The sequence below is a fragment of the Alternaria viburni genome (assembly GCF_023758015.1).
Source record: "Alternaria viburni strain BMP 2772 chromosome Unknown scaffold_19, whole genome shotgun sequence".
In the NCBI taxonomy this organism is placed as follows: Eukaryota; Fungi; Ascomycota; class Dothideomycetes; order Pleosporales; family Pleosporaceae; genus Alternaria; species Alternaria viburni.
This window is the reverse complement of record NW_026055788.1, coordinates 592,764-614,275: the sequence shown is the minus strand read 5'-3', so window position 1 is coordinate 614,275 and position 21,512 is coordinate 592,764. Positions and strand designations below refer to the sequence as shown.

The window sequence follows — 21,512 nt, the reverse complement described above, 5'->3', positions numbered from 1 at the left end:
CAACGCCGCCCTATGCATCCTCAGAAGCATCTACACAATACGTCTTCGAAGCCTCGGCTTCTATCCGACAATCAAAGCCGCGCTGGGCACCATACCCGCCTCCTTGAGCGTCATGCCAAAGTCACTCCGATCGTATATCTTCTTGGGGAAGTTGGTCGTGAAAGTCGACACAGTCATGCCATCCTGCTCCAACGCATGCGCAACCTCGAACAGCGTAGTCTCAACTGGGAAGTTCTTCATGACTCTTCCACTGGGTGTCTGCAGCGCCAGACGCGCCTCGGTGTAAGCGCTCGCAGGCTTGCTGGTAGTAGGACCGGAGGACGTAGCGAGGGGCGCCTGTACAGGGGCCGGAGGAGGAGCCTGACCGGCGCGCTTCGCCTTCTCGATCTCAGCTTTACGCTTGCGCTCCTGCTTGTCGGCTTCGAGCTTGGCTAGGACGCGTTTCCTTGCGTCTTCGTCTGCCTTCTTCTCAGCGCGCTTGGCGGCGGCTTCCTTTAAGCGCTCCTTCTTTTGTAGCTCTTCGCGGAGATCTTGCGACTCCTTTGTGGCCTTCATGCGGATCTGCTCGTTCCTCTTGTGGTCTTCTTTATCTTGTTCGGACTGCGTTGCGCGCTTGGCGGCGAGCTTCTCGCGTAGTTCTTGGAGACGCTGTGCCTTCTGTTCCTCTGTGAGGGGCGCGATCTCCTCGGTGGACTCTGAGAACTGTTCGTGGCCGGTCTTCTCGCCGTGGAACTGGGCTTGGTTGACGGAGCGGAATCTCTTGCCGCACTCATCGCAGACGAGTGACTTGGCCTCTTCGCCGGGCTGGAGGGCAGGTGGCTCGTCTGAGGCGTTGGCGGCGGCGGTGGCTTGCTCTTGCTTGATCTCGTCGACAGACTTGTCCTGGTTGGTCTCGAGCCAATCGATGGCAGACTGGAGGCCGCCGGTGGCTTTGACGGCGAGCTCTGCGCGTTCGCGGGGGAAGCCCATGTCGATGAGGGTATCTAGATCTCCGGCCATGGTGAATGTGGCGGTGGTGACGTTCGTGTATGGGAAGTCGTGGGTTATTTGGTGATGGATCTGGGCGTTTGGATCGCGGTAGTTTAGTAGCGGATCAAAGTGAGAAGTGAGTGTAGTGGAGGAGTCTAGCTTTATACGTGGGATGTGGGTGTAAGGCGGTAGCGGTGGAACCACAGAGAAGGTGGACCGTGGATGAGGCGCGTGAGATCCTCGGATGGTTGTCTTGGTACAGTGATCTTCACTATGAATATGTTTGTGGAATACGTCTGTCACTGCAGCCTATTTCAGCGAGAGGAGTGATGGTTGTCGTCGCCTTGGAGTGTCTACGTGGGTGGGCACTAGAGGCAGCTCGCGATCGAGAATCAAGAGGCGTCGCTGCACGTCATAGCAACTTGTCCTTAGCATCTGCCTTCCTCTCCCTACTATCCGCACCCACCCCAATCCACACCCGCTGCGATACCCACACCGTTTGCGCACCTCATCTCCGGATTACTCAGCTTCTCAATACATTATACGCGCCCGTCTCTCTTCCCCTGGTTCCCGAGGTTCGTCGCGACCCTGCCTAGGTACCCCGTAACCGCGGATCCGATTACCAACCCTGGAAGACACGACCACCACCCCATACCCGCAACCCACACGCGCCCGCCATGTCCGTCGAGCTCGACCCCGTAGAGCTTGGTTTCAAGCGTAAGCTTCGTTCACGGCATTGAGCCCGCAAACATACTGAGATGGCTAGGACCCTTCCAGCACGAGGTGTCGCAGACCCTCCGCTTGAAGAACCCGCACTCTGACCCCATTGCTTTCAAGGTAAGCACGCTTCTCTGGGAGTCCTGTGAGGTCCCGTGGAATTTGGACATGCAGCTGACACGATCAAGGTGAAAACAACGGCTCCCAAGCAGTACGACGCCCGCGATACCTCTCCCCACAACCACTGATGACGGGTTTAGATACTGTGTGAGGCCGAACAGCGGACGCATCGAGCCTGGGAAAGATGTCGAAGTTCAGAGTATGCATGCCCTCTATGCGCCTCACGGAAGACTGCAGCAAACTAACGTATGCGCCCAGTTCTCCTCCAAGCCATGAAGGAAGACCCACCGCCAGATGCGAAGTGCCGCGACAAGTTCCTCGTGCAATCTGTCCTCGTCACCGCTGACAAGGAGTTCACCAACGTCGGGTCTTTGGTACGTCATGGCATTGGCGAATACATCCGAATGCGTGCTAATAGTTACTTGTAGTGGTCGCACATCGAGCAGACCGCCAAGTCTTCCATCCAAGAGAAGAAGATCAGAGTCCTCTTCCTCGCACCCGACGATGCCTCCAGCGCAACTCCTGCGAGAACCAACGGTGTTAGCCGCGATTCGATGCTTTCCTCTCCATCCCCCGAGGCCGTGACTCCTCAGCGCGGCGTATCGGACGCTTCTGGGCCTGTCTCCGTTCCCTCGGAGCGCCCATCGGGAAGCAAAGACTTGGGCGAGATCAGGAATGAGACCTACAACCCCGCATCAAGTGGTAATATGGGGTCGAGCTTCAGCTCTGCTGCTGGAACTGTCGCTAGTGCCATGCCATCTTCAAGCGACGTGGAGGCCCAGCTTGCTGAAGCCAAGGCCCAGATTGCGCGATTGACACAGCAGGTCAGCGAAGCCACTGGTCTTCGCCAGCGAAAGACAGGATCCGCCCAAGACACAAAGCAAGGAGTCGCGACGTCCATGGACACACGGCAAGCCCCCGCCGGCGGTGTGTCTGTCCAGATCACCGCCCTTCTATGCCTCATCAGCTTCCTGATTGCTTATTTCCTCTTCTGAGCGTCCTCCCACCATACCTAGCACCGGAAAGCCAGCGAAGCACCGTGCGCCAACCGCGACCCCGGATCTACATTGTGCGGAGACGGCGACAAGTCGGGCGGCATCTTTCAACACGCGGAGATGAGGAGATAGGGCGGTGGTATGGCGCTGGACGATAGGATGGACAGGTGCTTTTCTCTTTCATGTGGGTATTTCTTGCTTGGATGGAACTGGGGCTGTTTGTTGGTTACACATACGAAGTGGCAGCTGCTAGGGAGGCATGACCACATTTGTGTGCAAGCGTCCATGTATCAACAGCTACATAATTCGGAGTTGCAAAGTTGCGAAATTGTTTAACAAAAATAATGTCTACGTATATCTGTATTAGCTTGTGCCTTGACCGTGTCGCGTGAGAGGTGGGTGTCTAGTCGCGGCGATGTTCGCAAGCGCACGAGCCAATAGCAAGATGCGACATCTCCGTCATCGCAGTTGTGGGGTTGGGATTTGAGCAGCACAAAGTGCGAGCAAACTTGTGGAGTGACGGTTCCCAACGTCACATGCCTGCAGTTGCGAGACGATAGATAGTGCCAATCCCGTGGTCAGAACGCACAGTCAAAAGCGGGTCGGAGCATGCCCGAAGTCGCCGCGGGCGAGCGATAGCTGCGAGTGATGACTGGTAAATTTCCAGGCCAAGACAAGATAAAACACGCGCCTTCTCTTTGACTCCGACAAAACCCTGTAATCTCACCCCAAATCAACTCCAGCAGACAAGATGTGTGGCATATTCGCGTGCCATAAGTAAGTCACACCTCTTGCGCGCTCGATAATGTCGAATTGGCTCTCGTTCAGACGTGTTGCGATTATGTTGATTAAATACTGACCCTCCAAAAAGGCACCCCGATGTGCAGACCTTTAAACCAACAGCCCTGAAGGTAAGTTTCGACTGTATCCACTGCGTATGAGCATACACTAACGAATTGTAGATGGGAAAGGCCGTTCGGTGCGTGATTCCTCGAAACCCCTCCATTCAGCGACTACACCACGAGAACCTCCATACTGACTAATAGATCAGCCATAGAGGTCCAGATTGGTGTAAGCATATTTTACGACGCTTTATGCGCCAACAGTTACGATAATTGACACTGTACAGCTGGTAACCATGTTGCGAACAACACCAGTGAGTAACTCTGAGAGCACTCAGTCTCACACAGTACTAAAGACAGACAGTCCTGGTTCACGAGCGCTTGAGTATTGTCGGTGTCGGTAAGAAATCACAAGCCATATATTACTTTTGGCGGAAGCTTACGTGTGTCAGAGTCTGGCGCTCAGCCGCTCGTCAACGATGAGGGAACCGTATCCCTGGCCGTCAACGGCGAGATTTACAACCACCGAATCCTCCGCAAGTCCCTCAAGAACCCATATAACTTCAAGACACACTCAGATTGCGAGGTTATCATTCCTCTGGTAATATTGGGCACACTTCTTCTATAGGATAGAGGCTGACGCATGGCAGTATCTCGAACATGACATCGATGCTCCCCGGAAACTCGACGGCATGTTCTCTTGGGTCCTTCACGACAAGGCTCAAGATCGTGTCATCGCAGCACGCGACCCGATCGGTATCACCACCTTCTACATGGGCCGATCCAGCACAGCACCAGGCGCGGTATTCTTCGCCTCTGAGCTGAAGTGCTTACATCCCGTCTGCGACAACATCATCTCCTTCCCCCCCGGGCACGTCTACGACTCGAAGACGGATTCGCTCACGCGATACTACGACCCCAAGTGGCTGGTCGAGCCCGAGAACATCCCTACACAACCCGTAAACTACAAGGAATTGAGGGCATCGTTTGAGCGATCAGTGCGGAAACGCATGATGGCGGAGGTTCCTTTTGGTGTACTTCTCTCTGGTGGTCTTGACTCGAGTCTGGTCGCTTCAATTGCGCAGCGGGAAACTTTGCGCTTGAACGAGCTCACAAGGAAGAAGGCTGCAGCGTCTTCGGGCAACGCCAGCGAGCAGCAGAACCAACTTGTTGGTATCGACGACTCCAACGAGCTTCAGACAGATCTCCTTCTGGGACAGCTCAACTCCTTCTCAATTGGTCTGCCCAACGCACCCGATGCCATCGCTGCGCAGGAGGTAGCCAACTTCCTCGGAACCAAGCACCACACCTTTACCTTCACCATTGAGGACGGCCTCAACGCACTCACAGATGTCATCTTCCACCTCGAGACCTTCGACGTAACGACCATCCGCGCCTCAACACCCATGTTCTTGTTGAGCAGAAAGATCAAGGCTATGGGAGTCAAGATGGTGCTTTCAGGAGAAGGAAGTGACGAGATCTTCGGCGGATACCTCTACTTCCACAACGCGCCTGACAAGGCCGCTTTCCACCAAGAATGCATTCGCCGTGTTAAGAACCTCCACCTTGCCGACTGCCTCCGCGCCAACAAGTCAACATCCGCATGGGGTGTCGAGGCACGTGTGCCTTTCCTAGACAAGGACTTCCTCAACACCGCCATGAACATCGATCCTGCCGACAAGCTCATCGACCGTGAAGCCGGCCGCATCGAGAAGTACATTCTGCGCAAGGCTTTCGATACCACCGACGAGCCAGAGACCCAACCCTACCTTCCCGAGAAGATTCTCTGGAGACAGAAGGAGCAATTCTCTGACGGTGTAGGCTACGGATGGATTGACGCGCTCAAGGACACCGCTGAGCTACACGTTACCGATGAGATGATGAAGAACCCAAAACCGGAGTGGGGTAATGACATCCCGGATACCAAGGAGGCGTACTGGTACAGGTGTATGTTCGACGAGCACTTCCCCAGCTACTGCGCCGACACCGTCATGCGATGGACGCCTACTTGGAGCAACCAGACGGATCCTTCTGGACGGTAAGTCTTCCCTTTTGAGTTATCATTCAGACAAAAAGCTAATTCTGTATAGTGCCATCGGCGTTCACGAGCAGAAGTACGCTCATGCTAAGTAGACTGTTCTTTCGGTATGAGTGGGCAAGGCTGGTACGGTAGAAACTACGGATCTCATTCTCAGGTCTCTTATGGCGCTTATAGACTGCTTAAGGGGAGATATACCCCACGGGAAATCTGTCAAAGGGTTCGGTCTTTAGCACACTAATGCACCATGTTGCGTGAAATTGATGATCTCAGAGCACGATGCATATGTTGACGTTAAGAAGAAGTAGCTATGTCTCACGGTGTAGAACAAGTAGACGCCAAACAGGTGGGTTATCAATACTTCTGTCATGCATGCAACTCTTTCTATCGAGCCATGGGTTTCAATAGAGGCTGCGCCAGCATTACTTCGGCCATCTCAAGGTATTGAGTGAGTCCTGCGACATCCTTATTCGGGTCTATTCGAAGAGTTTCCTTGGACATCTCATCGTAAAGATCCCGCGCGCGCTGCGCATGTTCAACGTAACCTTGAATCAAGTTAGAACAAAGTGTAATCAAGGTAAAGGTGTGTACATACAATCGTCTGAGTTGCCAAGGAGAAGATGGAAGCCATCTTGGTGCCATTTGCCAACGGCTGGGTCAGCAAGAAGATCCCTACAATGATGTAGGCCTCGTCGCGAGAGCTAGACTTCCAGATGTTGACTGCCCGCAAATACTCGTTCCTGTACATTTGGCCGATAGGGCTGAGGGAACGATTGGACTCAGATGGGGACATGGCGCTTGCGATTTGGCTGCGTAGATAATTTCTGCGATTCTTTGAGTCGTATCGTACTGCGCTTCTTACGCAAATGAGTTGTAGGCTGATCATAAGTGAACGACGTGTATCTCCAGGTGCTTCACAGATACAAGTCGCTTTCGAGGACCACGAACAGGGTGGGTGCGCACTAGGGCAGCTTGATGTCAAGTTTCAAGATTGATATGCCAAATCTATTCTCATAATACAACATTACCTCGCCGCCGGCGCCCAAACATAGGTTCATCTTTTTTTCGACTGGGTATCGTAGACCAGTGATACAAATACATACACACAAACTTTTGGAGCAGATCATACCGTCGCTCTGCGGTAGATATCAAAACGCCAGACGTATCCAATACAGATCATTTTTATAAACACAGCTGAGCGCATCACGCCTCGAGGGCTGAAGATGCCTCGCCGTTGCCGAACACGCGGAATTGGATAAAGATGGTTATGTCCTCGACCATTGTGCCGAGGGAGCCGATGAGCCAGGGGAGGTTCGTGAGTATGTACTCTTTCTCCTGCGAGTGGAAGATAATCTGGCAGATGTTAGTCGCCGTGACTTCCAGCAAAGTGTGGATGTGACTTACCCCTGCACCATACGTAGCATTGCCCAAAAGACTCAACATGAAGAACAGCAGCGACAAGCCCTCGCAGGACTTCTCCCTCTGGTTCTTAATGATCTGAGGAATGCGCGCTCCAAGATAAGCCACGGCGCTCGCGTATCCCAAGATCATGGCACCAACAGGGTTGTCCGTGGTGTCCTCCGTATTATGCTGAGGCTGCGGAACCCACACACCAGTCTTCCACGCGATAGCCCAGCCTGCAGCACCAACGACACAGACACCCACGATGCTAAGCGCATTCTTAACCCACTCGCTCGCGCCATCGCCCACATCCGGAATCGTAGGTAGCGAACTCGCGCGCCGCCTGCGACTAGCTGCAGAATCGCGCCTGTGGCTTCCCGGCAGACCGACGTTGCTGCTATCGCGTCTGCCCAGCAGGGGCGCCTCAACGCTGTTTGTAGACTGCACGGAGGTTTTGCGCTCCCCGCGGCGCGAGTTCTTCATGTTGTAGTAGACGCATTGCGAGATGAGGACGAGGTCTGCGAAGCAGAAGTAGATTGCGAGGGCGATGACGGTGGGGACGAGGCCTGCCCAGAGGGCGCCGGCAAGGTTGGTTATGTCGCCGACGAACCAGACGACGAGGAAGGCGAGGGAGATGCCATCAGCGGAGGATGACTTGTAGTTTTCGATTAGTTGCGGGACCTGCGCGGTGTGTTAGGATGCGATTTGGTGATGTATGCCCAGGTGATGTCGCGTGCTGCAGCTCCAGTCGCGGTTCTATGAATAGCGCAGGTGGTATCAGAGATACATGAACATTGCAGGACGACGTGTCAAGGTCCCTGTACGTCCGCGAAAGCATAGGAAATGAAGAACAACAGCGTCGTCGTATCAAGTTGTTTACTCACCAACAGAAAGATCCACGAAGCCAGCGAGATTGAGCCGAAGACACCGGAAAGCGCCTCGTGAGTTGTCAGCGACACGCTGTGCGACATGACAGCTGCGAGCATGGTTGCGTTGCGTGATGAACAACGGGGGTTGGACGGGTAAGGGTGTAGCCCACACAGCGCGTGCGGCTACAGGTAATAATGATTTCTTGCTTCTGTTACTCCGTACAAGGGCATGCAAAGAAATCGCAGGGCTTGATGACGCACGTCCAAGACGGAGAGATTGCCGTAACTAGCCTGTCCAGCCGAGGGAGCCGCGAAATGGGGCCGCTGCAGAAACGGATTTAGAAGCAGCAAAAGTTGTAAAGATTGGCGGGTTGGACGAATGGGAAGGGAGGTTTTGCTAAGGTACGATGCGCGTCGAGCAATGCAGCGGGATGTCGGACTAAAAAAGCAGAGGTGGGCTAGTAGAGCAGTAAAAGACTACTAGTCTCTCGGGTCATCTGTGTGCAAATCTCCCTGGTGTTTCTGTTGAGGGACAGAATTTTTGTTCGAGCTGTCAAGCCTTTGGGGCGCATATGCAGGGCAGTGAAAGGTCCCGGGCGCTTTCTATAAAAAACGTCTGTACTTCAACAACTGATGCAGTGCGTTTGGGGGCGCGTTGAAGTACTGTGATACTGTATACGATGGCCAGATACGTAACGAGGGCAGAAAGCCTTCGTTACCTGCGTACCTAGGTACGAATGCTCACTGTGCAACGTCAATCCATGGTTGGTTATGCAAAACCTTCGAAGCAAGGTTGACTCAACGACTGTGACTGACCACCGTTTTGTATGGCCAGTGCTGGTAAGATGCCGCCCCTGTGAAGGGTCTGGACCGGGGTGAGGGTTTAAAATAACGTCTCACGTGACCACACGTCGCAAGGAAGAGAGTGAGGCCGACCCTAAACCCTTTCCAAGGTTCCAAGGTTCTCCTCTCGATCACCTGAACTCGGTACCTTCACTGGCTTCCGGCTAACATTCGCTACACTATTCTCTTGTCTCTACCCGTTCACTCGTTTGATCCATCCACATAGCTCATAGGCGACGAGATTCACCTGTATCGCCCTTAATATAACCTTGGCTGTTCGTGAAACGCGCGTCAGTCAGCTCCATCGTAAAAACGCTGCCAGCCCTCCTGCTACCAACAACAACCGCCCACCATGTTGCCCAAGGCCTGGCTCTCCGTTTTTGTCTTGACTGTCGCATCGTCGGCCTTTACCCTCGAGGATCTACACATGGACGGCATCAACCAGTACCTCCACCAGGGCAAGAGGCAAGACGCCGAAGGCACTGGCGGCTCATCACCATCCGCCACGCCCGCGCCATCCTCAGCAGCACCACCAGCGTCTTCCGCCGCACCGCCTGCCACATCGTCGGCCGCACCTCCAGCAACATCCGCGACTCCCGAGCCAGAACCCTCAACCACCAACAACCCACCGCCGTCCAACGATCCCACATCCGACGCTCCCGCACCCTCGACTACCGCTGCCGCACCCACTTCCGACGGCGGCAACAACAACAACAATAATAATAACAACAACGACGCTTCAACAACCGCGGCAGGCACGAGTCGCACTGGTGGAGGTGGCGGCGCCGCTAACTCACCAACGGCCACCGAAGATGGCAGCTCTTCCGTAAGAACGACCGCGATTGTCAGGACTTCCGCTCTCTTCTCCACCTCGGTGTTCGAGTATACCACGACTCTCGACACAACCCTGAGCGATGGCAGAGTAACCAAAGCGACCTCGACAGGCACCAGCACTTCCGTCTCCTCCACCGGTGAAGCCGTCGTCACCGACCCGCCCACCGCACAAGCAGGTGACAGCGACAACGGCGGTGGCATCAGTGACTCCAACAAGAAGGTTATCGGAGGTGTAGTTGGTGGCGTTGGTGGAGCCCTACTCCTCGGTGGCATCGCCCTCGTCTTCTGGCGCATGAAGAAGCGCCAAGCACGTGTCCACGAAGACGACGACGACCTCATGGCCGGCACTGGCTCAGCCCTCGGTGACAAGCCCCAGAACGGCACTGGTTCATCGCCCTTCCAGTCGAACCTGGAGCAGTACCACAACCCAGGAGGACGCCCCAACGCAGCTGCCAACTTCTAGGCGAAGCGCAGCCCGACCAAAGTACATAGGCCTTCGAGGGTCCATTACGATACCAACGACTATCTGCGGAATTTGTCTGAGCTAGAAGCGATTTTGAGAGACGACAGCACGGCGGAGGATGTATATATGTGCAATCGCGGCTTTAATGCACGAATGGCCTCTCTGTGAGTTTGCATTCCAGGCGCTGATTCCGCAATGTTAGATTCGTGTATACCGTCACCATCGTGGTCAGTCAGTCCCGCAAGGACTGCGCACGATGTAGATTTAGACGTATACAATCACGTTGAAGAAGAGGCACCACAACAACCACTTTCGTCCGATCACTCCCATCATCCTGTCTGTGTACGTTGCACTTTGCATCGTTACACCTGTTTTACGTCAGTTGTAATAGAGCGTCATTGTCTTTCTTGTTTGTTTTAGCATAGTCATACCCCAATCCATAGCGCGAAATATCGAAATCAACATAGCCAAAAAGTGTTTACTGTCCGATTCCTTCTATTACATCACCATCTTCATGCTCTCCTTTTCTGCCTCACACTCAGACAACGCCCGTCCTTCTGCCCGCCTCGTCCTTCTTACGTGTGCAGCGTGCACATGTTTATGCGTTGCCAGGGGTCGAGTCAAGGATCGTGTTTCAGCACTGTCGCAAGCAACCAACGTGTCGACTTGCCCAAACAAGCTTTGTGACCGCTGGGCCCCAAACTCGTTTGGCGTGAGATAATGCATGTTCGGCGCTTCCACGCCATGTGGAGGCGTTTGGCGTTGGGGGCAGTAGGTTATACTTAGATGCGGTTGGCCCCGGGTGGGTGTTTGGAACGGGGATTTGCGTCTTTTGCTCTCTGGAGAGATTGCGATAGTTACATTCGTTTGGTGCGATTGAGTCGATTATTTTCAAAGGCTGTGCCTACATACGTTCGGAGGACATTGGCGATTGTGGAATTGAGGTTTTACGCTCGAGGTTGATTCACGCACGGCACTTTTCGTCTTTCACGCACGGCATATATTCAGCACCGGCAACGATTTACGCCCGTCAGATCTTACTACACCGGCATCTTTCAGGCACGGCAAAATCTTATCATACCGGCATCTTTCAGCAGCGGCAAGATTCACGCCCGGCAAACTTTCACGCACGGCATCGTCTTTCACGCACGGCAGGAGCTTTCACGCACGGCAGCAGCTTTCACGCACGGCAACAGCTTTCACGCACGGCAAATCTTTCCATACCGACACGTTCCACGCCCGGCAAAACCATTTCATACCGGCATCGATTCACGCCCGGCATCATTCACGCCTGGCATCATTCACGCCCGGCATCATTCACGCCCGGCATCATTCACGCCCGGCATCATTCACGCCCGGCACTTTCCAACACCGACAAACGTCTCTGTCGACAAGTCGTCCCTACACAGTCATGTTCCTTCCCACAGCACTCTTAGCTCTAATTCATCTCGCCCTCCCCGCCCTATCACATGCCTCTCCACAACCCGCCCTAGTCTCCTCGGATTGGGAGATGTCACTAGTGCCTCGCCACACACTCTTCCTACGGCAAGTATCCGATCTGCAGACCTTTGACGGCAACCTCGGCGGAACACGTGCATCACCCATTACAAACTCAGGCGACAAAGAGCGACCGTTCCAGGTCGATGGGGACACATTCACCAGTTTCGATTCTGCGGCGCAGAGGAGTTGCGATAATCAGTTTCAAGGGTGCAGCAACACTGCGAATAGTAATGGAGGAGGTGGAGGTAGGGGGAAGAAGGGGAAGAAGAGGCAGGATGGGGGTTTGAGTGTTAATGACTGTGATGAGCAGAAGAGTAAGTCATCCTTCTTCCCTTACTTTCTACAATTTGGGATGGATCGCTAACAGACTTGATAGACAAGTGCAACGATGCGCAGAAGAACGCACAGGTCAAGGACTTCAATAGTGCGGTTGCGAGTACGAACATTGGCCCTGATCCCGATTTTCCTGATTTCGATCTTATTTGTGAAGGGTAGTCGAGGGAGAGAAGTATATGGTGACTTCCAAGTTTGGTATGGACGTGAAGAGACGTCGAGAGGCCTTGGGATGGAGATTAACGCAGCGTCTATAGCATGCGTGCAAAGAACATGATAATGATACATTACTTAAGTACGTCTGAGATTTCATCTTTTGACATGAATCATCTATTTGAACTCGAGGGTTGTGATGTCAATGACCGCATCACGTGCGTGCTCCACGCTAAGTCGGGACGTGTCTACCTTGACTTTTCGTCAACTCTCAACCCCAAAAACTTTATCCGCCACCACGTCTTCGCACACCAAAGCTGAGGTTTGATAAGATGACTACAATCCATTGAGTTGCCACTGCTCTTCTTACATGGTCCCTTCAACGTGCCGCGATTCACAATGCCTCCGGCGCTTCTCTCCGCTCGGGCTAGGTCAATAGCACTTCTTTTCGTCGATCAATCTGCATCTTAGACTACTATAAACCCGACAAAACAGCGCCGATAGCTTCAATGGCACCCAAACCTCGCGCCGTGACAGCCAAGGCGTTGCAAACTCTACTTGTACACATCGGCGCACCATCCTCAGGAACAAAAGCAGTACTACAGGAACGGTTCCGACGTGATATCGGAATATCTCATCTTTCCAAGAGTCAACCGACATGGCCAAAATCTGGAGCTGCAAACAAGAAGCTCCGCATTATGAGCATCGACATGGGAATCAAGAACCTGGCGTTTTGCGAGGCGGAGGTATCTTACCCATTGAAAGATAGCCTAGATGCGGACATGAAGGTTTTGAGATGGGAGAAGATTAACCTTACGGAAGCCCCAGGGGACGAGATACAGAGCGAAAAGAAATCTCCACGAAAGGGCAAGACCACAAAGCAACGTACTGAGGGTGCTGACGAAGCATCGGACATGTATTCTGCGGATGCTTTGTCCAAGACAGCGTATGGCTTGATCAAGAACACGATTCTAGCCGGCTCGCCAGACATCATCTTGATCGAAAAGCAAAGGTGGAGATCTGGCGGTGGAAGCGCGGTGCAACAGTGGACTTTGCGGGTCAACACTCTAGAAGGCATGCTATGGGCTGTACTTCAAACCATATACGCACAACGACTGGAAAAGGGAGCGTCAGCATCGACTACAGCAAAGCTCTACGTAGTCTTCAGTGCAGATCCCAAACGCGTGGGTCAATATTGGCTCACCCGAGCTGCCGGACGCCTCGCAGAAGGCGACGAAGAAGTCGTCAAACTAAACGAGGGCGACGAAGCCGAAGTGGCCACTCCGAAAAAGACGCTCAGTCGATCCAAAGCAGAAAAGAAGGTCAAAATCGCTCTCCTCCGCTCTTGGCTCACCGCAACACCCGCGTCCACGGCGTCGGTAACACAAGACACGGTACCGGGCATAACCTTCAATTTCGCGCCAGATGCAGAGAGTACCCGTCAAGCGCTCCTATCGCAGTCAACATCCAAACGGCGTAAGAAAGCCAAGGAGGAAACAGACGACGTGCTTCCAGCTGCAGCAGTCGCAGGCTCTGCGCTCAAGAAGCTGGACGACGTCACAGATTGCTTCCTCCAGGCTGCTGCGTGGGTTAGTTGGGAGTCGAATCGTCTGCAGCTGCGGCAAGTGTGTGAGCGGAATAAGAGCGGTGATGGAATAGTGGCTGAACTGACGGATGAGGTTATGTTGGAGATGATTGAGAAGATCGAGGGGATTTGATGTGGACTTTCCCGCTCGTAGCTCTAGCCGTGGACGTATGATGAATGGGGTGAATACAACAGTATATCTAACGCGCGCGCGACCTTGGCTGCTGATGAGTCGTTAGCATGGGCACGCCTCGTTGAGGTAGCACAGCTTCGTGCGACCGCACATAGAGCAGTACCCTTTGAGATTTAAGCACAAAATCTCGACATAACTCATCCAAACAATAACATCAGTGTCTTCCTTATTCACTCCAATCCGGTGTTGCTCAGCCCACCACACCCGGTGTCAAACAAAGAAACGAACCATGTCTGCACACCCCCACTTCGCGCCCGTGACGTGGCACCCTCCAAACTTCACATGCAAACTTCAATCGGTCATTCCCTCATGCAGCACACATCCTCCGTCTTCATCATGTCAATCAAAATGTCCGCTATATATACGCACGGCTTTGGGAAAATGCCAGAAGTCTCTATTTCCGCTTGACGGTCTCGGTGGCGCAATGGTAGCGCGTTGGACTTCTACTAACTGTATCCATGGTTAATCCAAAGGCTGCGGGTTCGAGCCCCGCCCGAGATGCTTTTTGCTTCCCTTTTGCTGCTATATATTCACTCATCTGTGTTGTGCATGTTGAGATGACGTTGTGCGGATGATGTTTGCCAGGCAGCATTTTTTTGGGGCTTTGGTGGGGGAGGGCCGAACATCAAAATCACGCTGTCACTCTTTACATCGGTTTGGTTATAGGTAATTCATTGCGTATTCATTTGACTGGAAATAGTCTATTGCTAGGATACTTTATGCGCCGTGACACCAATAGCGCCGTAGATGCTCACTTTTGCCTACTTATACAAAATTGACTCAATCACTCAGCTCCGCACTCCGGGTAACCTCCTCCTTCATCTCCCTGCCTTTCGCAGCTAGAAGGTTGAGCGCACTGCCAGCCATCACAAATCCACATTGATCGTGCGAGAGTGTGTGTTTGGTCTTGACGACCTTCTCGCTACCGTCCTTCTTCTTGAGGACAAGTTCGACTTCACCCTTGCCGCCGCTCTTTAGCACGTCCAACAGTCCCCGTGTAGCAACCTGGTCGCAAGCTTCGAAGGCGTCGTAGTCGGCTTCGTTGGCGAAGGTGAGAGGGACGATACCTTGCTTCTTGAGGTTGGTCTCGTGAATGCGGGCGAATGACTTGGCTAGGATGATGCGGCCACCGAGGTATCGGGGTTGTAGGGCGGCGTGTTCACGGGCAGAACCCTCGCCGTAGTTGTGCTCTGCTACAACTAGCCACTCGATGCCCTGGTCGCGCCACCTCTTTGCTAGTTCTGGGATACCGGACGTCTTACCGTCGAAGTCGTAGGCAACGTTGACTTCATCGGTCTGTGCGTTGACTGCACCGATGAGTGTGTTCTCAGAGATGTTGGGGAGATGGCCCTTGTACTTGAGCCATGGACCGGCAGCCGAGATGGTGTCTGTTGTGCATTGTCCCTTGACCTTGTAGAGTACTCGCAGGCCTGTAAATTCCGAGCCAGGGAATGCTGGGAAAGGATCAAGGAGTGCCAGACGGGTGGATGTAGGCGAGACAATGACATCCACGCTGGCGTCGGGGACACCTGGCGTAGGCATGAAGTCTGGGTTACCGTCTGCGAAACCAGCGGTAGGGAGGTCAGAGCCCTTTGGCGGCGCGAACTTGAAAGGCTTGCCGTCGGGTGTCGGGATGCTGTCGGTCATTGGGTTGAAGGTCGTAGAGCCAGAGTATGACATGGCGGTGATGAGTTCGGGAGAAGCGAGGAAGTTCATGGTAGCTCGGTTACCATCGTTGCGGCCGGGGAAGTTGCGGTTGTAGGACGTGAGGATAGCGTTGGATTCACCCTTCTTTACGTCGTCGGTACGCTTCCATTGCCCAATGCAGGGACGTCGAGGTTGTCAGTACTTGGAATCAATCAGGATAATTTGAAAACTCACCCGCAAGCGTTTGCCAGTACAGTGCCACCAGCAGCAGTAAACGTTTGAAGGGTTTCATCCCGTTCTAACGTTGCTCGGATCTGTTCACTTCCTGGGGTAATGAAGAAGTCCGCCTTGGGCTTGAGACCCGCTGCTAGTGCCTGCTTCACAATCTCTTCTGACCGAGTCATGTCCTGGTATGAGCTGTTTGTGCAGCTACCAATTAGGCCCGCACCGAATGTTTGTGGCCATCCCTTCTCTTCAACTACAGACTTGAACTTGGATAGAGGTGTTGACAGGTCAGGGGTGAATGGTCCGTTGATGTGAGGCTCGAGTTCCGAAAGGTTGATCTCGATGACTTTATCATAGGCGGCATCCGGGTCAGGTCGTAGCAGGTTCTGCTGCATTGGTGAACCGGCGATCTTGGCAGCGGCTTCAGCGATCGGTCCGCGATGTGTGGCTTGGAGGTAGGGGATATGCGCAGGAGAGAAGGGGAAGAGCGAGGTAGTTGCGCCGACTTCAGCGCCCATGTTGCTATATCGTATTAGTACTTGTCCACGAGTTGAACTATGTAAGGGTCTCACCAGATAGTCGCCATGCCTGTGCAGCTTAGAGATTGCACACCAGGGCCAAAGTACTCAATGATGAAGCCAGTGCCACCCTGCACATGCGTTAGCCAGGAGTACTTCGCCATGTTCACAATGACATACCCGGACGGTCAGCTCGCCAGCCAATTTCAGGATCACATCCTTTGGCGATGCCCATCCGCTGAGTTCTCCGGTAAGCTTCACACCCAAGATCTTGGGTGCCTTCAACTCCCATGGCGCATCCACAAGAGCGTCGACCGCATCGGCACCACCAACACCAATTGTAATCGATCCCAGACCTCCAGCATTCGGTGAGTGACTGTCGGTGCCCAAGATCATGAGCCCAGGAGCACTGTAGTTTTCCAGGACAGACTGATGGATGATGCCAGCACCCGGTGGCCAGAACTCGATTCCGTACTTCTTCGCCGCCGACTCGAGGAAATCGAAAACCTCCTTGTTACCCGCTATCGATTGTGGAAGGTCGGTGTCGGCGCCTTTTTCTCCCTAGACGTTCAAATCAGCGAAATCCTCACAGTGGGACCAGGACGGCCTCCAGGGTACTACTGACTACTATCATGTGGTCGCCTTAAGGTTGTAGTCAGCACATGCCTTGATCGCAGTTCATCCATGACTGTCACTCACAGTGAATACTAGCAGGCACAGCCGTACTCGGCAACCCACAGCTCATAAACTGCAACAGCGCCATCTGTGCACTCGCATCCTGCATGGCCACGCGATCCGGCTTCAACTTGAGATTCGCCTGGCCCCGAATATCCCTTCCTCCATTGGTGTTGCTCAACAGCGACTCCTCGGGGCTCTCAAGATGCGAATACAGAATCTTCTCTGCCAAAGTCAATTGGCGAGAGGAACCGAGTACGCGCCGGACTTCTTCGAGCCGCGAGAGGAGTTTGGCATACGGTGGGGTGCGCGAGCCGAGGTCGACGTTGCGCGCGGAGGGCGGCGAGTGCGATGTGGCTAGGCATCTGAGCGGTTGGCGGAGGGAGGAGAGATGGGGCTGTAGAAAGGGTGTCAGCGTTTTTGTGTCACTCAGAGGTGTAGTAGAGAAGCGCGATGACGATGACTACTGCGGAAGTCGCATGAGGTTTGGAGAGATGTTGAACGGCCAATGGCAGGTGTAGACTCACCCTGCAGTTGGCTGCTTGACCAGCACGAAGTATTTGCGACCGCATCTTTTCGTAGGTTGTCCGTGGCGGCGACGCGGTGCGAGCACGTCAAAAATGGTGCCTTCAGAATATACCGAGCCGACTGCGGAGATGCACGCGAGTCATATGTACCGCGGAGAAGGAAACCCTCTGACCCAATCACAGCACGCGTCAAAGTAATCTGAGAGATGACGCGATGGGCGATGTACCATTCTTAAATTTAAGCTATAGCAATGGCACTGGTATCCTAACTAAAGTGACAACTCCAGATTGGCAGACAATTACCGTGCCCGAGACGATGCTCCGTACCTGTGTCTAAACGTGCCGAAGCGTAGAGAACCCCTCAAACCAATCCACCACACCCGCCGTCAGTCAATATGCAAAGGCAAATCGGACTAGTTTCGATCAATCAAGTTAAGTTGAAAGGCTGTCGTAAGCGCGAAATCATAGTCGTTGCTTCGGACTTACAAACCGGGAGGTGGAGGGACGGCGCCATAGTTGGAAGGCGATGCAGCCGGTGGAGGCGGCGGTGGAGCAGCGTAGCCGGATGGCTCTGAAGGCGGCGGCGGTGGTGGTGCAGCCGCGCCAGCACCGGGAGCAGGCGACTGTGTCTGGCCATAACCGTTCTGAGCATAGTACGCGGCATACTGCTGTTGCTGGAGTGCGAGATACGCCGCATACCCACCGTAGGCCGCATAAGGATCAGCCTCTGGATTCTGCTGGTAGTAGGCAATCCATGCTTGTGCCGCATTCGCATCGTAGGCTTGGTTGTTAGCATCAGCAGTCGGCGTTGCAGCAGCAGGAGACATGATTGTGTCCTGGCCGCCGTAACCGTTCTGACCCTGAGCGCCGTAGCCACCGTAGCCGCCGCCTCCTCCGTTTCCTCCACCGTATCCGTAGCTCTGGCTGCGATCACGGTCACCGCGATCTCCACGGTCGCCACGATCGCCGTATCCCGACCGTCCACCGCCATAGCCATCTCGGTCGCCGTAACGGTTCGGTGGAGGGCGTTCCTTGTAAGCGTGGTAATCCGACTTTACCTTGTCGAGGAGCTCGTCGCAGAGTTGCTTGGCTTGGGCTACACCTTCGGGACGGGGTCCACTACGATCTGTCAGTAATTGGAGGGTAGGAATGGCGGGGTATACGAACGCGATGTGGAGGTACATGGGCTCGTCGCTCTCTTGTCCGCTGTTTGGCTCCATGAAGCCGGAACCGCGGCCTTTGATCTGGACTTTGCAGCCTGTCTCCTGTTGAATGAACTTGACGTTGTCGCCACCGCGACCGACAACCTGTGCGCGCAAGTTAAAGCCGCTGATAGGCTCGAGACCTACGGAAATCTTCTCTTCGGGCCACTTGCGCTGGGAAGTATTAGCAACGTGTTGGATGACAGACAGGGCGACATACTCTGCCAAATTCGTCGCGCTCGAAGTTCTCTGGCTCTCTACGGCGGAAACGACGTTCGTCTACAAGGTTAGGAAGGTCCTCCTTCATCATCTCTTCGATCATCTCGACAGCCTTGTCCAGGCCTTCTTTGGAGGTGCTAGTGATGCGGAGGTACAGCGGCGGGTTCTGTTCCCGTTAGCTCTGTCGACAAGACTCTGCGTGTTCACCTACAGTAGCAGTTGCCATGTTCTTGTCTGGGTAGTATTCTCCGCGAGTAGTGACATCTTGCATGTATAAGCAGGTATTCTAAAGGTTAATAGTTGTAATCGGGGATGCGTACCGGCGCCAGTCTCGTCTTTGATCTAGATGGCACATGGAGGTTAGCATTTGATAAATGGGGTGGGGTGCTAGATCAAGTAAGCTCTGACTCTCATAGAGAGATGCGCAAACAGAGACCAACTCCAGCCCCGCAGCACACGCACCAGGTGCAGCGCAGCAGAGCATGGAGAAGGCATGATCCTACATGATCAGTGGACAGCAAAAACAGTTATTTACCCTCTTTTGTGTAGCTCCTTTAGTCAGTGTATAGCGATTACGGAGATCATTGATCTCAATGTCTTTGATGTAGTCACCATCCTGCTGGTACGTCTCGTTGTTTATGGCCGCGGCGGAGTTTGAGGCGGGCGACTTGGCGACTGGAGGAGTAGCGGCCTGGGCTGTTAGTCTTGTCATGCTCGAAAAGATATGGATGAACTTACAGAGCGAATCGGAGGCACGTCGACATGCTGGATGCCCTTCTTCGCCTGAATCTGCGCGTTGATCCTCGCAGCCGCAGCCGCCGCCTTTGCTGCCGCCTCGTTCTTGAAGTTGGACGATGCAGGGCTGTCTGTGCCTTCACGGGCGACAGGGCTACGGGCGCGATGCGACTCGGATTCCCTCCGCGACGGCGACCTGGAGCGACGATCTGAGTCGAAGCGCGAGCGGACAGGGCGCTCGGCATCGTCGCTATCAAAGCGCGATCGGGGGCGGCGTTCCTCAGACATGATGCGGGTGGCCGTAGCGATAGTTGTCGTGGTGTTGCGGGTGAGGCTCGGGTTGGTTGGTGTTTGTCGATGAATCTTAGGCTCTGGCAGGAGCGACTCGCTTAGTAGCGTGCCGCGGCTGAACCTGCCTGTTCGTGGCCTGGTGGCTCCTCCGACAATCGGCCGGGGATTCTATTTCACTTTCTGGGGCAGTTTGACGTGAAGCCCATCCACATCCGCAGTCACTCCCCGCCTACTCGCCTTCACCGCGCCCACTGCCCGCCATGGCTTCCCGGAGAGCAATGCTGCCGCTGCGCAGTCTGCTCAACAGGCAATGCGCCGCCTCCCTCCGCCAGCAGCAAAGAGCATCCAGCTCCTCGTCGACTCAGGCGCTGGCTTACAAGGCCCTTCACCGTCGCATCGCGCCTCTGCCCACCGAAGACCGTCCCCCGGCGTGGTCGGCGCCCGCTGCCGTCAGCAACATCCTCTACGAAACGCCGCTCCCATCCCAAGCTCCGCCCAAGAGCCACATCCTCAACTGTTTGGTACAGAACGAGCCCGGTGTGCTGTCCCGCGTGTCCGGTATCCTGGCTGCCCGCGGCTTCAACATCGACAGTCTGGTCGTCTGCAACACCGAGGTAGACGACCTCTCCCGCATGACAATTGTGCTGCAAGGGCAGGATGGTGTCATAGAACAAGCCCGCCGCCAGCTCGAGGACCTGGTCCCAGTATGGGCTGTGCTTGACTACACCCAGTCGCCCCTCGTCCAGCGCGAACTGCTCCTCGCCAAGGTCTCGATTCTCGGCCCGGAGTACTTTGAGGAGCTGCTTGCGCACCACCGAGAGATGGCCCAAACGCCGGAGATGGAGGAGCAATACGAACCAGACATGACCGACGAAGAGCGCAACGCAATGGCACAGGAGGCTGCTCGCGAGTCGTTGCGGAAAGACTACCACCCGACAAACCTACCCGTCAGCCAGGCGCTCCGACACAAGCACGAACATCTTCGCGCGATTACCTTCATGACTCATCAATTCGGTGGAAAGGTGCTCGACATCAGCACAAACAACTGCATAGTAGAGGTTTCCGCGAAGCCTACCAGGATTGACTCCTTCATGAAGCTCATTGCTCCATTCGGTATCCTGGAGTCCGCAAGAACTGGTAAGCACCCTGGGATGTCCAGGCATGGTCGAGTTGCTAACCACACACAGGCCTCATGGCTCTACCGCGCTCCCCGCTACACAACAGTGCCGACGTGGAGGAAATGGAGGCGCAGGATGTTGTCGACAACAGTCTGCTCCCTCCAGGTTAAACGTCTTGAAATGCGGGCGGTACCAAGTTTGTTCAGTGTCAACATATGCGGGCGTTTAATCTACGTGTATAGTATGGCGTTCAATCAAGGCAGAAGACGGCATTCCAAGTCGGAGCGCTTCGTTCATTCGAGACCAAACACACTGTTCTTTGATACAACGTGAGACGTACTACGCGTGATGTATACATGTCATGCACGGCCTACCCCAGGTCCTGCCCCACAACAGAATCTAGTCGTTCGAGTATGTTACAGCGTATGACAGGTGAACAGGTACCGCTGCGGGGCCCGCGGAAGCCTCGTACGAGCGAGCAACCGGTCGGATGAAGCTAG

At 54.3% G+C, this 21,512-nt stretch overlaps 11 protein-coding genes and 1 non-coding gene across 12 annotated transcripts; 7 read left to right on the top strand and 5 right to left on the bottom strand.

Moving 5' to 3' along the window:
- Positions 1 to 60: 60 nt before the first annotated feature.
- On the bottom strand, positions 61 to 999 carry J4E79_008330 (uncharacterized protein; the record flags this gene model as incomplete). The annotated part of the gene is made up of 1 exon (XM_049357187.1): positions 61 to 999. The coding sequence occupies one exon, from the start codon at positions 997 to 999 to the stop codon at positions 61 to 63; it is 939 nt and encodes a 312-aa protein (XP_049208551.1).
- A 647-nt stretch (positions 1,000 to 1,646) lies between these two features.
- On the top strand, positions 1,647 to 2,801 carry J4E79_008329 (uncharacterized protein; the record flags this gene model as incomplete). The annotated part of the gene is made up of 3 exons (XM_049357186.1): positions 1,647 to 1,686; positions 2,065 to 2,180; positions 2,235 to 2,801. The coding sequence occupies 3 exons, from the start codon at positions 1,647 to 1,649 to the stop codon at positions 2,799 to 2,801; spliced, it is 723 nt and encodes a 240-aa protein (XP_049208550.1).
- Positions 2,802 to 3,552: 751 nt separating this feature from the next.
- On the top strand, positions 3,553 to 5,776 carry ASN2 (Asparagine synthetase; the record flags this gene model as incomplete). The annotated part of the gene is made up of 6 exons (XM_049357185.1): positions 3,553 to 3,578; positions 3,705 to 3,712; positions 4,008 to 4,043; positions 4,096 to 4,244; positions 4,294 to 5,681; positions 5,734 to 5,776. The coding sequence occupies 6 exons, from the start codon at positions 3,553 to 3,555 to the stop codon at positions 5,774 to 5,776; spliced, it is 1,650 nt and encodes a 549-aa protein (XP_049208549.1).
- A 289-nt stretch (positions 5,777 to 6,065) lies between these two features.
- J4E79_008327 (uncharacterized protein) lies at positions 6,066 to 6,474 on the bottom strand (the record flags this gene model as incomplete). The annotated part of the gene is made up of 2 exons (XM_049357184.1): positions 6,066 to 6,206; positions 6,277 to 6,474. The coding sequence occupies 2 exons, from the start codon at positions 6,472 to 6,474 to the stop codon at positions 6,066 to 6,068; spliced, it is 339 nt and encodes a 112-aa protein (XP_049208548.1).
- Positions 6,475 to 6,884: 410 nt separating this feature from the next.
- On the bottom strand, positions 6,885 to 8,068 carry J4E79_008326 (uncharacterized protein; the record flags this gene model as incomplete). The annotated part of the gene is made up of 3 exons (XM_049357183.1): positions 6,885 to 7,034; positions 7,086 to 7,763; positions 7,967 to 8,068. 3 exons carry the CDS (start codon positions 8,066 to 8,068, stop codon positions 6,885 to 6,887), a joined length of 930 nt encoding a protein of 309 aa, XP_049208547.1.
- Positions 8,069 to 9,146: 1,078 nt separating this feature from the next.
- On the top strand, positions 9,147 to 10,091 carry J4E79_008325 (uncharacterized protein; the record flags this gene model as incomplete). Its single annotated transcript, XM_049357182.1, has 1 exon — positions 9,147 to 10,091. The coding sequence occupies one exon, from the start codon at positions 9,147 to 9,149 to the stop codon at positions 10,089 to 10,091; it is 945 nt and encodes a 314-aa protein (XP_049208546.1).
- Positions 10,092 to 11,502: 1,411 nt separating this feature from the next.
- Positions 11,503 to 12,086, top strand: J4E79_008324 (uncharacterized protein; the record flags this gene model as incomplete). The annotated part of the gene is made up of 2 exons (XM_049357181.1): positions 11,503 to 11,905; positions 11,968 to 12,086. 2 exons carry the CDS (start codon positions 11,503 to 11,505, stop codon positions 12,084 to 12,086), a joined length of 522 nt encoding a protein of 173 aa, XP_049208545.1.
- A 649-nt stretch (positions 12,087 to 12,735) lies between these two features.
- J4E79_008323 (uncharacterized protein) lies at positions 12,736 to 13,795 on the top strand (the record flags this gene model as incomplete). Its single annotated transcript, XM_049357180.1, is given in 2 exon segments — positions 12,736 to 12,823; positions 12,843 to 13,795. 2 exon segments carry the CDS (start codon positions 12,736 to 12,738, stop codon positions 13,793 to 13,795), a joined length of 1,041 nt encoding a protein of 346 aa, XP_049208544.1.
- A 470-nt stretch (positions 13,796 to 14,265) lies between these two features.
- Positions 14,266 to 14,356, top strand: J4E79_008322. Its single transcript has one exon. It is a non-coding gene; the product is annotated as a tRNA-Arg (tRNA).
- A 279-nt stretch (positions 14,357 to 14,635) lies between these two features.
- On the bottom strand, positions 14,636 to 17,492 carry J4E79_008321 (uncharacterized protein; the record flags this gene model as incomplete). Its single annotated transcript, XM_049357179.1, has 6 exons — positions 14,636 to 15,664; positions 15,757 to 16,249; positions 16,300 to 16,376; positions 16,426 to 16,766; positions 16,984 to 17,317; positions 17,448 to 17,492. 6 exons carry the CDS (start codon positions 17,490 to 17,492, stop codon positions 14,636 to 14,638), a joined length of 2,319 nt encoding a protein of 772 aa, XP_049208543.1.
- Positions 17,493 to 17,929: 437 nt separating this feature from the next.
- J4E79_008320 (uncharacterized protein) lies at positions 17,930 to 19,891 on the bottom strand (the record flags this gene model as incomplete). Its single annotated transcript, XM_049357178.1, has 5 exons — positions 17,930 to 18,823; positions 18,870 to 19,034; positions 19,080 to 19,154; positions 19,404 to 19,559; positions 19,607 to 19,891. 5 exons carry the CDS (start codon positions 19,889 to 19,891, stop codon positions 17,930 to 17,932), a joined length of 1,575 nt encoding a protein of 524 aa, XP_049208542.1.
- A 263-nt stretch (positions 19,892 to 20,154) lies between these two features.
- On the top strand, positions 20,155 to 21,182 carry ILV6 (acetolactate synthase, regulatory subunit; the record flags this gene model as incomplete). The annotated part of the gene is made up of 2 exons (XM_049357177.1): positions 20,155 to 21,031; positions 21,082 to 21,182. The coding sequence occupies 2 exons, from the start codon at positions 20,155 to 20,157 to the stop codon at positions 21,180 to 21,182; spliced, it is 978 nt and encodes a 325-aa protein (XP_049208541.1).
- Between the last annotated feature and the right edge of the window lie 330 nt (positions 21,183 to 21,512).